The 17,610-nt window shown below is 39.9% G+C and overlaps 1 protein-coding gene across 3 annotated transcripts in view; it reads left to right on the top strand.

Moving 5' to 3' along the window:
• The window catches only part of LOC138638128 (probable cation-transporting ATPase 13A4), a 161,586-nt gene that overhangs the window by 102,146 nt on the left and 41,830 nt on the right, over positions 1 to 17,610 (top strand). For all 3 annotated transcript variants that reach the window (XM_069727159.1, XM_069727161.1, XM_069727160.1), the window contains 5 exons: positions 7,822 to 7,946; positions 10,196 to 10,356; positions 13,811 to 13,921; positions 14,137 to 14,216; positions 16,122 to 16,164. In XM_069727159.1, coding sequence (XP_069583260.1) covers positions 7,822 to 7,946; positions 10,196 to 10,356; positions 13,811 to 13,921; positions 14,137 to 14,216; positions 16,122 to 16,164 — 520 coding nt within the window. The remainder of the gene's footprint in view (positions 1 to 7,821; positions 7,947 to 10,195; positions 10,357 to 13,810; positions 13,922 to 14,136; positions 14,217 to 16,121; positions 16,165 to 17,610) is intronic.

Below are 17,610 nucleotides of genomic sequence, written 5' to 3'. Positions count from 1 at the left end.
TGTAGGTCCACTGTGTTTAATCAAGGCCAAAGTCAGCGCAGCTGTCTACCAGAAAATTTTAGAGCACTTCATGCTTCCCTTTGTCGACAAGCTTTATGGAGATGGAAATTTAATTCTCCAGCAGTACTTGGCACCCATCCACACTGCCAAGATTGCCAATACCAGGTTTAAAAACACAGCAAACTTGCCTGACCATAACCCCATAGAAAATCTATGGGGTATTTATCAAGAGGAAGATGAGAGACACCAGACCCAACAATGCAGATGAGCTGAAGGCTGCTATCAAAGCACCCTGGGCTTCCATAACACCTCAGCAGTGCCACAGACTGATCGCCTCCATGCCACACCGCATTGATGCAGTAATTTATGCAAAAGGAGCCCTAACCAAGTATTGAGTGCATTTACTGAACATATATTTCAGTAGGCCAACATTTTGGATTTTAAAATCATTTTTCAAGATGGTTTTATAAAGTATTCTAATTTACTGAGATAATGACCTTTGGGCTTTCATTGGCTGTAAGCCATAATCATCAACATTAACAGAAGTAAACACTTGTAATAGATCACTCTGTTTGTAATGACTCTATATAATATGAGTTTCACTTTTTGTATTGAAGAACTGAAATAAATTAACTTTTTATGATATTCTAATTCTGTGAGAAGCATCTGTATGTACCACATAATTCACTTCAGCTGCTGCCAAACCTCAGTCTATAGTGATGTGTGTATAGGTGTGTGTATGGATGGATGAGGGAGGGAGGGATGGAAGCACACAGGACATTATACTTACCTATGTAGAAGCCTTTTCCTTTGGCTTTGTCCAATCAGGAGTCATTCCCTTGCTGCCTCCTACTGTGTGCTGCAGGGAGAGTCTGAAGCAAGAGGCAGGAAGGGGAGGGTCTGACAGAGACTGGGTGTGTTTAAGTCCAATCTCTTCCAGACAGGAAAACTCTATGTATTTCTATGCAGCTGCACACTGCAGTCCGAGTGCCAGCGGTAGTGCCGGGTATTGATGAGAGAGACTCGCGCAAGTTTCACGCCTTACACTCGCAAGTGTGACCTGGCCCTACTATTATATCAGGAAGCTTGTCCAAGTCTACGAAAGTGCACTGTACAAAGCCAGATATCCTAATTTCCCTCACCAATACTATGGGACCTCACTGCATCTTGCACAAAATAAAATATATGTGAGATATTACCTGATATTTGGGCTAAAAATGAGGACTCGCGATTAACAAAACTTCTAAATTTTGAATTTGGAAAATTTTGCAGATTTTACAGGGAAACTCAATTTCCAAAGTTATTCTCTTTGAATCCATTGTTCATGTTTAAGATCTATAATGTATGTATATTAAACATAGAATGTAAAAAAAGTAGGTTCATCTCATCGCTCACCTGACCCGTTTCGTTTCTCCTTCCCCCAATGTGTACATGCTCTTTGACCTTCTTCACTCCAAGCCTTGGCATTCTAGTGTGAATGCCAAGAGTGCACGCACACTGCTCACACTTTCTGACCAGATGAGAAGATTGTGGAGGAAGTAGGAGGAGGCAACATGCAGATTGTAAGCTGGCAAGCAGTGCCCTCTCTTCTCCTGGAACTGTTTAAACTGTCTTGCTTTGTTTTGATTTTTTTTCATTATGTATACATTGCCTTGCGAAAGTATTCAGCTCCCTGGAACATTTTAACCTTTTCCCACATATCATGCTTCAAATATAAAGAATGTACATTTTTGGTGAAGAATCAACAAGTGGAACACAATTGTGAAGTTGAATGAAATTTATTGGTTATTTTAAATTTTTGTTGAAATTCAAAACCTGAAAAGTGGGGCGTGCAATATTATTCGGCCTCTTTACTTTCAGTGCAGCAAACTCACTCCAGAAGTTCATTGTGGATCTCTGAATGATCCAATGTTGTCTTAAATGCCTAATGATGATAAATATAATCCACCTGTGTGTAATCAAGGCTCCGTGTAAATGCACCTGCTCTGTGATAGTCTCAGGGTTCTGTTTGAAGCACAGAGAGCATCATGAAGACCAAGGAACACAACAGGCAGGTCCGTGATACTGTTGTGGAGAAGTTTAAAGCTGGATTTGGATACAAAGTGATTTCCAAAACTTTAAACATCCTAAGGAGCACTGTGCAAGCAATCATATTGAAATGGAAGGAGTATCATTCCACTGCAAATCTACCAAGACCTAGCTGTACCTCTAAACTTTCATCTCACACAAGGAGAAGACTGTATCAGAGATACAGGCAAGAGGCCCATGATTACTCTGGATGAACTGCAGAGATCTACAGCTGAGGTGGGACATTCTGTCCATAGGACAACAATCAGTCATACACTGCACAAATCTGGCCTTTATGGAAGAGTGGCAAGAAGAAAGCCATTTCTTAAAAATATCCATAAAAAGTGTAATTTAAAGTTTGCAACAAGCCACCTGGGAGACACACCAAACATGTAGAAGAAGGTGCTCTGGTCAGATGAAACCAAAATCGAACTTTTTGGCAACAATGTCAATCGATATGTTTGGTGTAAAGGCAACACAGCTAATCACCCTGAACACACCATCCCCACTGTCAACCATGGTGGTGGCAGTATCATGGTTTGGGCCTGCTTTTCTTCAGCATGGACAGGGAATATGGTTAAAATTGATGGGAAGATAGATGGAGCCAAATACAGGACCATTCTTGAAGAAAACCTGTTGCAAAAGACCTGAGGCAGGGACAGAGATTTGTCTTCCAACAAGACAATGATCCCAAACATAAAGCAAAATCTACAATGGAATAGTTCACAAATAAACATATCCAGGTGTTAGAATGACCAAATGAAAGCCCAGACCTCAATCCAATCGAGAATCTGTGGAAAGAGCTGAAAACTGCTGTTCACAAATGATCTCCATCAAACCTCACTGAGCTCGAGCTGTTTGCCAAGGAAGAATGGGCAAGAATTTCAGTCTCTTGATGTAAAAAACTGATAGAGACATATCCCAAGCGACTGGAAGCTGTAATCAGAGGAAAAGGTGGCGCAACAAAGTGTTAAGTTAAAGGGGCCAAATAATATTGCACTCCCCACTTTTCAGTTTTTGAATTTCCACAAAAATTTAAAATAACCAATACATTTTGTTCAACTTCACGATTGTGTTCCACTTGTTGATTCTTCACCAAAAATTGACATTTGGTATCTTTATGTTTGAAGCATGATGTATGGGAAAAGGTTGAAAAGTTCCAGGGAGCCGAATACTTTCGCAAGGCACTCTATATGTCCCCACTTAATTGAAAAGTACTGTTGGTGTATAGAAATAAAATAAGAAAAAGAGAAAAGACTCGGGTCCAGCCACGGTGAACAGTACCAGCCAACTTAATGGCTAAGGGCCTGCTTTGGCGCTTTTGCACCCTGCTCCCTCTTTTGCTGTGCAGCTGGGGCAGCATGACCACCACCTCTTCCTCCAAACTGGCCAATTTACTTGGATGACGTTGACTTCTTGTGAGGTCTAGGACCTGATCATCGCCCATTCCATTATCACACCTTTCCAGTCTGTGTACGCATCAGTCGTGGTAAAGGGTCTCATCTTCCAAACTTTTTAAAATCCAATCAACTTTAAAATCTTTTTAAATTCAACAAAAATGTCTTTAAAGGCCAAGTCAAGTTTTCTTTTTAGCCATCTTGTTCTGTTTCTTCTTCTTTGACATCGTTATCATCAGATGGATAGATGTCTTCAGTCTCTTCAAAGACATCTTTTCCACGGTCCATAACATGTGCTGCTTAACGCAACCGGCACCTAAACTTTTCTCTAAATTTTATTTCTATACATCAACATATTCCACAGCACTTTAAAATTAAGTGGAGACACATACAGATCCCAAAAAATCAAAACAAAGTTACACAGTTTAAACAGATACAGGAGGATGGAGAGCCCTGCTCTCCAGTTTACAATCTACATGTTGCCTCCTCCTTCTACTCCTCTTCCTCCACCATCTCCTTATCTGATCAGAAGTGTGTGCAGCGTGCGTTCTTGGCTTCTCACTCTGCTATTGCTTACCTGTCTGTGCTGCAGCTTCATTTCCACCTTTCCTCTCTCCGCCTAATATACGATGTACCCACAAGGTGGAACTCCACCTTGCACATGCTGAAAAGACTGTGCAAGCAGCAGCATAAAATAGGGGGATTTCAGCTCTGCGGAACAACACCTTTTCAACACCAATGACTGGGCCTCCATGGGGGACATGTGTGCCATTTTGTGCTGTTTTGAGTACTCAACGAGCATGGCCAGTGCTGATGACACCACCATCACTGTTACTTTTCCACTTCTATGCCTCCTACTAAAACAAAGCTTCAGGTGATGAGTGAGGTTGTGGTGCAGGGGGAAGAGAAGGAGGAGGAACAAGGACAATTCACATCATTTTCAGGCCAGGCGTCCATATATATCTTGGAAGATGGGTTCCTGTACCAAAAGAGGTGAGATAAACAAATGTACACCTGAGGGGACAGTTGGAAGATGAAAAGTATGAGGAGGAGGAGGAACAAGCGAGTTCAATATAGGGTCGCACTCAAAGCAGCTCACAGGCATCAATGGAGCATGCCTGGGAGTATACAGACGAGAACACAGATGATACACATCTCACAGAGGACAGCTTGTAGTTCCCTCTGGGCAGCCTGACACACATGAGCCAAGACATGCTACTGTGTCTGTGCAATGACTGCCGAGTTGCACGGTTTGTTACAAGTGCGGATTACTGTGTGACCACATTGCTGGATCCCTGCTACAAGCACAATGTGCTATCCTTCCTTCCATCACTGGAGCGTGATCGAAAAATGGTCTACTGACACTGAGAGCTCAGTGGAAGCTCAAGACAGAGGAGGAGGAACTTGCTGGAACACAGCTGGTGAACCGTCATCACCTCCGAAGTAAGGATTACCATGGCAGAAATGTGGAAATCCTTACTCAACCTATCGCAACATTCAGCTCCACCATTAAAATGAATCAGGAGTGATCTTTGGGTAAACAGAGAAGTTTACCAGCCGCACCCAGCCATTATTAGACTCCTCATTTTCTTAGTTCTGTTTTACAGTCACAATGTCGTGGGGCCTATTCAAATTAATTTAAAAAAAAGTTGCAGAGTACACTTATTTTTAGATACACTACTCATAAAATAACTCTGCAGAATACACTTATTTTTTAGACTTCGTAATTGCAAAAAAATCGCTACGGAGTACACTGATATTTTAGACACACTACTCGTAAAAAAATGCTGCAGAGTACATTAATTTTTCATACACACTACTTGCAAAAAACATATACAGAGTACACTTATATTTTAGACACACTACTTGTATGGATAATAAGTATCAAGAGCCCTGCTGTAGACTTAGAGCAGGAGTCGGTGCACATGCTCCTGAAGGCCAGATAGAGAGTAAGGAGTGCTGCGGTGAGCTTACCTGCCGGAGCGCAGGACCTGTAACATGTGACCTCCGGGGGAGTGGACAGAGGCAGAGCCAGATGCTGAGTGGCGGCAGTGACCGGCGGAGCTTGAGAGTAGCCTGAACGTGCCGAAGTGAAGCCGAGAGGTCGATGTAGTGCAAAAAGGATGAGACATAAGTGTGATCGAGACGTAGCAAAAAGGTCAGGGAGCCGAAGATAGTGGTGCAGTACAAACGGGACAGACAGGAGAAAATTTAGAGTACCAAGCCGAAGGTCAGAGCCAGAAACAGATAATTAGCATAGAGTCACAAGGCAAAGCAGGACGAGAAAACAGACCAAGTCATACACAAGAAAGCAACCGGACAGCAGTATGCAAGCACACCAGGGGGTCAGACACACAGCCAAGACAAATGTATCACTGACAAGGATCCCCAGATGAAGGCAGGTAAGTGTAGTCCTACCCAAACCAGAAGGAGTGTATACAAATTAACCCTGAGAGGACAGGGAAGGAATCCTGTCCACAACCATGACAATAAGTAATTATTTGTTTGGCCTACAAATTGGAAAAACACAACTGATAACAATTATATTTTCCCAGACCCCAGCGGTCCAGAAAAATTATTTATTTGGTTTATAAATTACAATGAGATGGCTGATGCCAGTTATTTTTTCCCCAAACCCCTGGAAAACACAGTGGCTTAAAGAAACAGTACACCCATAGGTAATGGAATGCAGAGTAGTAGACACAGTGGCTTGAGGGAGAGTACTCCCACAAGCAGGGGGTACAGATTACACACAGCAGCTTAAAAGACAGTTCTCTTAAGGTACCTTCACACATAACGATTTTGTTAACGATATCATTGCTTTTTGTGACGTAGCAACGATATCGTTAACGAAATCGTTATGCGTGACAGCTACCAACGATCAGGCCCCTGCTGGGAGATCGTTGGTCGCTGGGAATGATCAGGACCTTTTTTTTGGTCGCTGATCACCCGCTGACATTGCTGAATCGGCGTGTGTGAAGCACGGCCCTGCACTTAGTAACCCGATGTTTACCCTGGTTACCCGGGGACTTCGGCATCGTTGGTCGCTGGAGAGCTGTCTGTGTGACAGCTCTCCAGCGACTACACGACGACCTAAACAGCGACGCTGCAGTGATCGGCATCGTTGTCTATATCGCTGCAGCGTCGCTAAATGTGACGGTACCTGTACAGACAGGATTGCAGAGTACATGTAGTGGTTTAAAGGACAGTACTCCCACAGGCAGAGTACACACTGCAGCTTTTAGCATAGTACTCTCACAGATGGGCTTGCAGAGTACACACAGCAGCTTTTAGCAAAGTACTCTCACAGAGGGGTTTGCAGAGTACACACAGTGGCTTAAAGAACAGTACTCCCACAGCGGGAGATGCAGGGTACACCCAGCAGCTTAAAGAATAATGTGTGTAAAGCGCTGCGGAATATGTTAGCGCTATATAAAAATAAAGATTATTATTATAAAGAACAGTACTCCCACAGGCAGGGGACGCAGAGTACTCACAGCAGCTTAATGACAGTAGTCCCACAGGCGAGAGGGTGCAGAATAAAGACAGCGGAATTTAGCAAGGTACTCTCACAGATGGGCTTGCAGAGTGCACACAGTGGCTTTTAGCACAGTACTAGAACAGATATTGGTTGCAGCGTACACACAACATTTTTTTGCAGAGTGCACAATCAGAATCTGTATCTCACTCTAGCTGCATCCTATCCCTACACTAATGAAAGCATAATGGCTGCGGCACTCATGATACAGCTTTTATACAGGTCAAGTCAGTGCTGTTCCAGCCAATCACAGCCATGTCAATACTTGGCACGGCTGTGATGGCTTTGGAAGTGCCCACAGTCTAAAAACATGTTGTTTTGCTGCACTGGAGCCTTTCAACAATCTTTATAAGATTGGTGAACCTGAACAAGAAAACAAATGTACAGTAAAAACTTCATGTTCGGGGTTTGGTAACGGACACTAGGTGTTTGGTACAGACCCCAAACTTTCCAATTTAGGTTCACTTATTGCTATACCTTAGCATAACTACAAATGACAAATATATTTTCAGATCACTGTGAGGCTACAAGGCTATATTTAAATGCCTAAGATTTGCACTAAGCAAATCAGTTGTAGATTTTGAAGATTTGTGGCCAGAATCTGCTGCTGAAACTTGGATTTCTTACACAGATTGGTATGTGGATCATCACAAAGATTTGATACATTGAATTTCATCAGAACCAATACCGTCTTTAGAATACAGATCTGCCTCAATAATAAAAACTATGTAGATTCTAAAATATCAAATATGCATCCAAACTGGGAATTCAGAATGTGTGAACATGGCCTGATTCATTAATATGATTGTTTCTCTGAAGGGAAGAAGTTGAAAAAGACATGGAGTTTCTTGGTTTGCTCATATTAGAAAATCGTCTGAAGCCTGAAACTGCACCTGTACTTGAAGAACTGCATGCAGCAAACATCAGGACTGTTATGATTACAGGTGTGTACATATAAATGATAAGCACAGTGTGATATTAAAGGGGTTGGACACTACTTTTTTTATTGATGGCCTATCCTTAGGATAGGTGATCAATTGGATTAGTGGGGGTGCTACATTCAGCATCCTCAGTGATCAGTTACTATCAGCTCCTGCGGCTCCTGAAAGGTCTCATATGCTCCTTGAACACAACATCTCTGTCAGACCTATAGGTCCCATGGCCAGGTACTTCAGATCCATCTCTCGATCATTTGAATAGGTGAGTGAATCTGCAGTACTCGGCCGTGGTCACTATGGAAGTGATGAAGCTGCTGTGCACCTGCAGCACCGGAGAACTTCCGACCACCACTGTCACGTTAACAACAATTATTTGCTACTATCTTTTTATAATAAATATTTTATAAGGCTATTAATTTCATTTTTCAGAAATGATAGTCCAATTATTCTTGCCCTTTGATAACACTTCTATCTGGCTGCAGCCATCAGTAGTGGGAACTCTGAGGTCTACTGGTCTACTAATTTGTGGGTGACTTATACAGAAACCCCAGCATCCAATGTAGAGTGTGTGAAACTAGCCTTTAAAGCGATGAAAAAATGTTGCTATTTGTACCTAAAATACTATCAAGGATAACTTCAAATCATTCCGCAAAAAAACAAGTTCCCACTCAGGTCTGTCATTTGTCAGTGGAGATATTGGGGTTTTCATGTCATAGGTAGCTCAAAGGCTCTGAAAAAGTGGTTTGGACCCCACCCAAATAAAATCAAGTGAAATTTGAGCTCCAGAATCAAAATGGATCCATCTATGCTGAGCGTGCCTAAAACGGGGGTTATCGTCTATACGTTTAACTTTGCTGTAGCAGGAAGAACTCAATTTATGTGATTTTATTTTCCAGAAGCAAAGGCCAGGCATAATGTATGGGGCACCAATTTGTCATGTTTACAATTTTCATTCTGCAACATCCACGTCACTCTTTTTATCTGGAAAACATTTATGGGGCCACAAAAGTCACTGCACCAGTACATCAATACAACAAGGGGCATAGTTTCGATTTTTTTTTTTGGGGGGGGGGGGGGTGGGTTGTGCTGTACTGGCAACTTAAGTTTTCTGAAAATGGCCGGCCAGTTAGATGCAGCTCTGTTGAAATGGGCAAAGCCAGAGAGCAGCTGGGGCAAGTGTGAAAATGCCCACCCATCCAGTTCATTAACAATGGTGGTGTTTTATACACCACAAATGCTACATTTCAGGAGAGACACCTTTTAATGAATTTTGTATCATTGTTCTCCAGTAAACCTTTCATTACCCTTCTAAGAACTGAGCAATTTTTCATTTTTCCCTCCCCTTTTTCCAAGAGCCGCACATAACTTCTTTATTTTCCCACTGACAAAGCCATATTAGGACTTTTTTTGTAAGAGTAGTTGTACTTTTGAATGACACCATCCATCCATTTTACCAAAATATTGTATAAAAATTCCAAGTCAAGTGAAATTAAGCAAATAATGTATTTCTAAAATTGTTTTGGGTTTTTTGTCATTCTGGTATTCATTCTGCACTAAAAAAATTTTCCTGGAATGATAATTTTCCATGCCAAATTTGCTTTTTTATTTTAGGAAAAATTCAGAAATTATATAAAAATTGTAACTCTTCTAACATCTTGGCAAAATTAAATGATTTTTGAAAAATGATGCTGATATAAAGTAGATATAGGCTAAATGCTGTTCAACTAGTTTAAGTGGAAGGGTTATCAAATTTCATATTTTTTCATAAAAAGACGCAAAACATATTGACCGAAATTTATCACTAACATAGGTATCATGAAAAAAGCAATCTGAAAAAACAAACAAACAGTATGTAGAAGCATTAAAGTGTTTTACATGTGAGAACTGAAAAATGGGGCTATGTCACTAAGGTCAAAATTCTCTCCATCACTAAGAAATTAATTATGATTTAATGTTCTTACTGATATGTGACCACATTGTGCAAAATTACTCTTTTGATGTTATCAAACCTGATTTGATGTTTTGTGGTTTTGAATGGATTTGCCATCACTGGGAAATAGACGACTAGGGGTGCTAAATATGCTAGAAATGTGTCAGTCTGTAATCCATATGGAATATGATTTTAAATAGATTTTTTAAATATATTGTTAAATAAAGGGGTGACTGTTTTAGAGAAATGTTTTTCCTTGCTATATATATGAAAACACCTGATGACCATCAAAAATCCATAACATTATTGTAATTATGTGTTTCAGGTGACAACATACAGACAGCGACCACTGTTGCTAAGAACTGTGGAATGATTCCTGAGGGAAGGAAAGTGGTTCTCCTTGAAGCCAATGGACCTGAGGGCTCTATCCCAGCTTCTCTCACCTGGACACTTCTAGAATACCCAGATGATGAAAAAGAAGTTAAAGTACCTTGTTTTTAAAATACCTGTATTTTAATATGTTTTATCAAAGAAGTACTCCCACTAAAAATGTTATCATCTTAAAATATTGCAATCATTATATTATATAGTTCTTTGCACTTCCTATTGTTGATTTTGACCTTCTTCCCTGTTAATTATTCTCTTTTCCACTAGGTCTGTGGCATCATATTATTAGAAATTGACTAGCTGAATCCTTCTAAGCATTATGTAGAAACAGGATGTCTGTCATTACATGCTTTGGTGATACAATCCAGTGACATGTTGCTTCATGGGTGGTCTGTCTGTTGAACTATTGCTCTTTTCCTTCTCTGTCCAAATGCTGACTGTTCCTATTGTTTTTATTCTCCCTTCTTGGTTTGCTCCTTTCCAGGTGATCTCAATTTTCCCATTTTGTCTTGCCCTATCACATTCTGGGTGGGGCTTTATACATTATCCACCAACTGCACCTCTTTGCTGGCTATATTTCAAGGTCGATTTGTTCTTAGGAATTCCAGCGCTTTACCGAAGGGATTTACCCTGCTAGGCTTACACCACTTATATTCCTTCTTTGTGTCAGTTTGTCTAACTTCCCATCACCTTGTCCTTTTACCACTTTTAGGTTTCTGGGAGGTTATACTAATTTTATTTTTATTTTGATTCTTCTTATTATTCCATATTTCCCCTTTTATGAATGTGTTTTAAGTTTATCACCCTGGGCCTTTGTGTCCACCTACATACCTTCCTTTCCCCTTGTTGGCAGTGTGTTGAGCCTCCACTCTAGAAGGCATGACAGCCTTTTACTTAGTCAAGTCCGAAATTGTGTTTTTAGCTGTGCAGCTTGGGATTAATTAGTCTGTACAGGGACTAGTTTGGTGTAGTTGCGGCTTCTTTCTATAGTCTTCCTTACTTTCGTTATTCGTGTGCGATTATGCTATGTGCATAACATCAGGCTTGGACTGACTCATAGGGTAACAAGGCAATTCCCCAGTGGGTCCCCAATCCTCCTGTATGGGCAGTACTTGGCAATAGTTCATTTGATGCACTCTGTACAGAAAAAAACAGCATTTCATCAATCACTAACCAAACTACCCAGTTTATTATTATATAGAGATATAGATACATTTTTGAACGAGGGTAGTCTAATATTTATATGCTGGTGAAAAGTGGGCCCCCAAAGTCAATGTTACTGGTAGAAGCTTGGCACCCCAGTCCGACACAGCATAACATTGTCTCTCTTCCTTGCATATATCATTCCCCTCTTCACATCCTAACCTAGCTGCTCCCTCCTCTCCACTGCCAATGACTTTTGCAGTGATGACTCATACAGGGAAGACAACATAGAGATTAGAAAGTTTCAGCTAGCCAGTTTTTAATCATGTGATGGCATAAACCTAATGAAAAAGAGAACTAACTGAGTAGAAGGGCAAAATGAGCAATGGTAAGTACTACACAGTGCTGTATAATATGATGATTGCAAGACATTAAGTATATACAAATTTTGTGGGGTGCTTCTTTTAAATTATTAGAAAGATTTTTGCTTGTATACATCTAGAGCATACAAATAAATAAAAACCATCATATCATACATTCTAATCTTAGAAGTAGTCCACAAATTATATTCATATATGAATACCAAATTAAGTACAAAAATATATTTGATAAAGATAATTTGCCAAGATACTATGTAGTGTAAGGGCATCATGGATCTAGGCTTGGTTCAGTTTTCTTTGGCTTTCCAACAATTTAAAGACAGCATGAGAAATTGCCACAATGTTTGTCACTCACATGATTTTATTGGCGATGCTGAAAGGCAATACCATAAAAATGTGCAAAGGGATATTCCCATGTAATAAAGTTAGGCTAGGTTCACATTGCATTAGTGGCAGTCCGCTAACGGAATCCGTTACATAGCGCCACTAATGCAATGTAACGGGTCCGTTAGCGCACCCATTGACCGCAATGTAACTAACGCATCGCTAACGTATGCCATTTTTGGCATGCGCTAGCGATGTCCTGTTAGTTTCTGATGGACCTCGAATGCTGCTTGCAGATCGGGCATCTGCGCTAGCAGGATCGCTAAACGCAATCCCTTTTTGTACATTGCGTTAGCGCATCCCGTTAGTGTATGCGCTGCACGGATTGCACTAACGCAATGTGAACCTAGCCTTATATGTTGTGAATTCCGCTCTTGGGCTCCCTCCGGTGGTTGTAAGTGGCACTTTTGTGAGTTCTGCTCTTGGGCTCCCTCTTGTGGTCTCTAGTGGTACGGCTGCTCCTTGGAGTTAACTGTCATCAGCTGCCTCCACTTATCGCCTCTTCTGCTCGGCTATTTAGGTCTGGCTCTTTCTTCAGCCAGTGCCACTTGTAAATGGTTCCTGGTTGGATTCACATCTCTTTGGAGTTCCCTGTTATCCTGACCAGTTCAGCTAAGCTAAGTTTTTGCTTGCTCTTTTCTGTCCATAGATTGTGGACTTATCCATTCTGTGCTTTCTATGTTTGTCCAGCTTATCAGTGTGAATTAATTCTGTCTTGCTGGAAGCTCTGGGAGGCAGATTTGCCCTCCACACCTTTAGTCAGGTGTGGAGATTTTTTGTAAACTCTGCGTGGATTTTTGTAGTGTTTTATACTGACCGCACAGTATTCCATCCTGTCCTATCTATTTAGCTAGACTGGCCTCCTGTGCTCATCCTGGTTTCATTCTGTGTATGTCTTTTCGCTCTCCACTCACAGTCATTATTTGTGGGGGGCTAATCTATCCTTTGGGGATTTTCTCTGAGGCAAGATAGTTTTCCTGCTTCTTTCTTTAGGGGTAGTTAGCTCTTAGGCTGTGACGAGATGCCTAGGGAGGGTTAGGAGCATTCCACGGCTACTTCTAGTGTTGTGTTGAGCTTAGGGACTGCGGTCAGTACAGTTACCACTTCCTTCAGAGCTCGTTCCATGTTGCTCCTAGACCACCGTATCATAACACTTATACATGCGAGGTAAATGCTATGATTTGCCATCACTTGCATGTGGGGCCTTCTTGTTCGTTATACTGGACCACCACATATCATAAAGTATCAGATATCCTACATGAAATAGGTATATACTTTTAACTAAAATAAAATTTGTGACTGCAGTCGATATCGCCAACATAACATAAAGCATTAGAACATAATGGAAGTGGAGTTATGATCTTAGAAAGGTGACTGCACCTTGGCTGCTCCAATATCTAAGACCCATGTACATGGGTACATTGGACTTTTCACACAGGCTCTTACAGACTAAGCACAATGCCAATCACAATCTGCTAGTGCTATGTAACTATAACCTGATGATAGCATCACATTTGCTCAACATGAGTGGCTAGAATGAATACTGACGGAGGTGGAAGATGCCACAAGGTATCTATGAAATGTTTATATTCCAATTTAATGTAAAAAAAAAAAAAGTAATTTATATTTCCTGATTTTTTTTGCAGGATCTTTGCATCAGTGTTGAAGATACACACAACACAGATAAATACCATTTTTCAATGAGTGGAAAGACATATGAAAACATAGAAAAATATTTCTATGATTTGTTGCCAAAAGTAAGAAATAAAAAAATTTGGAGAAATACAGTATGTTACAAAATAACCTCTTTCTTAGACCACACGCGGAAAATCACCCCAGGCACTATTCTGTTTTACAGACCAGAATAGTGCATACAATTGTGGATGTGATTGGACTGAATTTAATATAACCCTCTCTGAACCTGGCCTCAGGATTATTTCAAACAATTTATTGCCTTTGTATTTTTATGCAGATATTAATGAATGGCACGGTTTTTGCACGAATGTCACCAGGACAGAAATCAACAATTATTGATGAATATAGAAAACTTGAGTAAGTATAGTTATTACCTATGTTTAAGTAGGTTCTTTTGTAAAAATATTTTAGTTGCAAGCAAACATTTTCAATCTCTGCTAATTTAACTACAATAACTGTCCCATTTGTTTATGTGGTTTATGTAAGATATGCTTTAATGATCTGGATAGGATGATCTATTATTTAATCCTGTGTCACAGGTTCATTTGGTAGTATGGCACATACTGTATCTACTGTATCTCATCTTATTAAAGGTTACCTGTCAGCTGATTCATGCTGCCTGAACTATGGGCACTATGAATCAGACACCTGTAGTGTTATTCAGGCCATGTATGTTTTAGGCTGGGTTCAAACGAGCATATGAAAATTAATCTAATTTTCATCCAGAAACAATCAGATGATTTCCATCAATATTGTCATTCACATTCCATATGTGGGCCATTCAGGTGTCATCCGTATGTCTTTTCTCTACATCTTTATGCCATCTTTATGGCATTTGTTTTTATAATCAACATTTAAAAATATTTACAAGACCAAATACAGTTTTCTTTGTTAAGAATTGCAATGTGTCTGAAAAAAAAATACAATATGGACAACCCGTATTGAATTCATTTTTTGTATACTCATAGCCTTGAATGGGTAAGTCTCATCCAAAAAACATGCTGAGTGGGTTCTTTTCACATGGTCACTCTGACTTTGTGGAGAACTCTCATCTCAGCTTCCATTTCAACAACATTGGTCTGTGTACTATCCAGTTGGAATGGATAAGTAAAATACACTGATTTATAATCGGCCTGACTTTGAAATGCTGCAGAGTTTTCAAGAAAACATACTTCCAATAGCTGTCTGAGGACTATGTGTTCCGAATAACTAGTCCGAGGCAGGTTTTTGGCCCGCCTAACAAATCTCTGTTCATGTTTGAATGCTAACTTTAGTTTCAGAATTTGCTGTCTTATGTGTGCACTGTACATGAAGAATAACTTTATTTCAAGATATTACATGCCTTGCATCCTGCATTTTCACTACTTTTCCCTTTGACAGCATCTATTTTTAATTTGCATTCTACTCTGAGCTGGTGGGAGGAGACTTGCAGCTATGATCTTCCATATACAGCACATGGGGATGGATTGCTTCTTCATTCCTTTTTTAGAACACAGAGAAAAGCAGCAGTAGCATAGAGGCAATTACACAGTAGTAGTCATCAGTGTAGATATGATTCCAAGACTGGAGTTAGGTAAAAGACTTGTTAGAAAACTCACCACACTCTAAGTCTCCCTCTGCTTGCTTCCTCACTTTGCTTCTCTGTTCACCTCCTCTCCTTAAAATATAATTAACTTTGTCGCATGACTCCACAGCGAGCTAGTAGTTCATCTTGCCTGATCAGGATGGATTTTATCTGGAATTTTTGTCAGACTGGATGGTGAGTTTAAGAGGCAGTGGGAAGAGGAAGAACTATCTAATAAGTGAGGAAGGAAGCCTTTTTCACCAATAATATATATTGCAAATGATCTTTAATTCACCTGTACTTTGGATTTGGATCTTGCCTGTAAAGCGATAGCTCTTATTGTTAGTAGTGTTCTCTCTCTCTTTCTCTCTCCCTCCTCTCCACACATGTATTTTCTGGATAATTACAAGCTTTCCACTATAGAGATTTGTACAAATTAAATTTTAGGAGATAATTTGTTGAATTTGGCACATTTGGATTGAAAAAAATCCACTCATCTCTGCAAATTAAGCGTTCAGATGAAATATTGAGAAATTAAGCTTCTTGGATATGTAACTTCCTGTCTAAATTACCATGAAAGTGGCAAAGTCAGAAACATTATGAATTTCTTATGATTTAGTTCTATTGAAAACATAAGTATACACGCTTCATGTTCGATCATCTCTTTCTAAAGTGTTGTATCCATTTCTGTATTACAGTTATTTTGTGGGGATGTGTGGAGATGGAGCCAATGATTGTGCAGTAAGTTATTATTCTCACAGATTTTTACTTGATACTATTTTACACAATTGATAAAAAAACAAACAATAAGAGGAAAAGGCTATATCGCCTTTAGATTGAAAAATGTTAAAATATGTTGAAAATATCTCCATCTATCAGATTTCATTTAATAGTAATATGATGTGTGAGTGATATTCCCTTTTCCCTACACTTATGAAACTAGCGTAAGTATCAAAACAAATTGTGGCAGTCTCAGGGCTAGTTACTCCTACAAAAGTGCATACATACTGTATATCCTCTACTTACTCACTATTGTTCATAAATTGCATAAAGTTGCATTGAAAGTAAGACACAAACCAAGACACTACAAACCTAAATTTAAGCTGCACCCTACAAAGCTGTATCCAGTTATGCTTGTACACAGTTTTCTCAGATACCCCGAAACACAACATCTCCTGCCAATAACACCTCCGTTTCAATTACTCTAGACTTTTCAAACACTCGCTTAAATAAGCATTCCCAACCAAATTTTTATCCCCTCCACCCCTTCACGATCTTGGATGTATATGTACGTCCAAGTTTGTGTCCCTGCCTTTGATACGGGCTCTGCCGATGAGCCCGCATCTTTCCCTGTACAAGACAGCTGGTCTGATCGGCTATCATATACCTCTAACAGCTGTGGATGGATCCGAGAACAAGTTAAATACCGCTGAAGACATCCATGCCTGTCATTGTGAATTACCTATGAACGCTGGCATATGACTGTCTTTCATAGGAGATCGTGGTTTCTGCTACACATAGAAGGGCTGATGGGACGATCACAGCTTCAACTCCATTGAAGCTAGTAAAAAGTAAAAAAAAAAGTAAAAAATATTTGCTATAGCTGCATTCAGAAGTGTCCAATCAAAATATAAAGTAAATTAATCAGATTGATAAATGCTGTAACGAGAAAAAAAATCGAAACATCAGAATCATTGTTGTTTTGGCATCCGGAACATTGAAATAAAATGCAATAACAGGCACTCAAAACATTATATCTATCCAAAGATGGTGTGAATAAAAACGTCAGCTCGGTACGAAAAAAAAAGCCCTCACCGAGCTCCAGATAATGAAAATTGGAGACGCTGCGGGTGTCAGAAAACAGTGGATTTTTTTTTCACCACTTAAATAAAAAAGAGCTTATACATGTCTGTGTACTCATACTGATCTGGGGAATCATATTACCAGGTCAGTTTTATCATTTAGTGAACATGAAAAATAGAATGAACAAAAACACGATTCTGGAATTGCACTTTTTTTGCAATTTCATCGCACTTGGAATTTTTTCACATTTTCCAGGAAACTATATTGTAAAATCAATGGTGTCATTCAAAAAAAAAAATTGTCCCACAATAGACATGCACTCATAAGGCTATACTCACTGAAAAATAAAAAAATCGTGGCTCTGGGAAGAAGGTGAGGAAACTA

This window comes from Ranitomeya imitator, chromosome 5 (assembly GCF_032444005.1).
Source record: "Ranitomeya imitator isolate aRanImi1 chromosome 5, aRanImi1.pri, whole genome shotgun sequence".
In the NCBI taxonomy this organism is placed as follows: domain Eukaryota; kingdom Metazoa; phylum Chordata; class Amphibia; order Anura; family Dendrobatidae; genus Ranitomeya; species Ranitomeya imitator.
The sequence above is the reverse complement of the archived record's forward strand: the minus strand, read 5'-3'. Positions and strand labels throughout refer to the sequence as shown.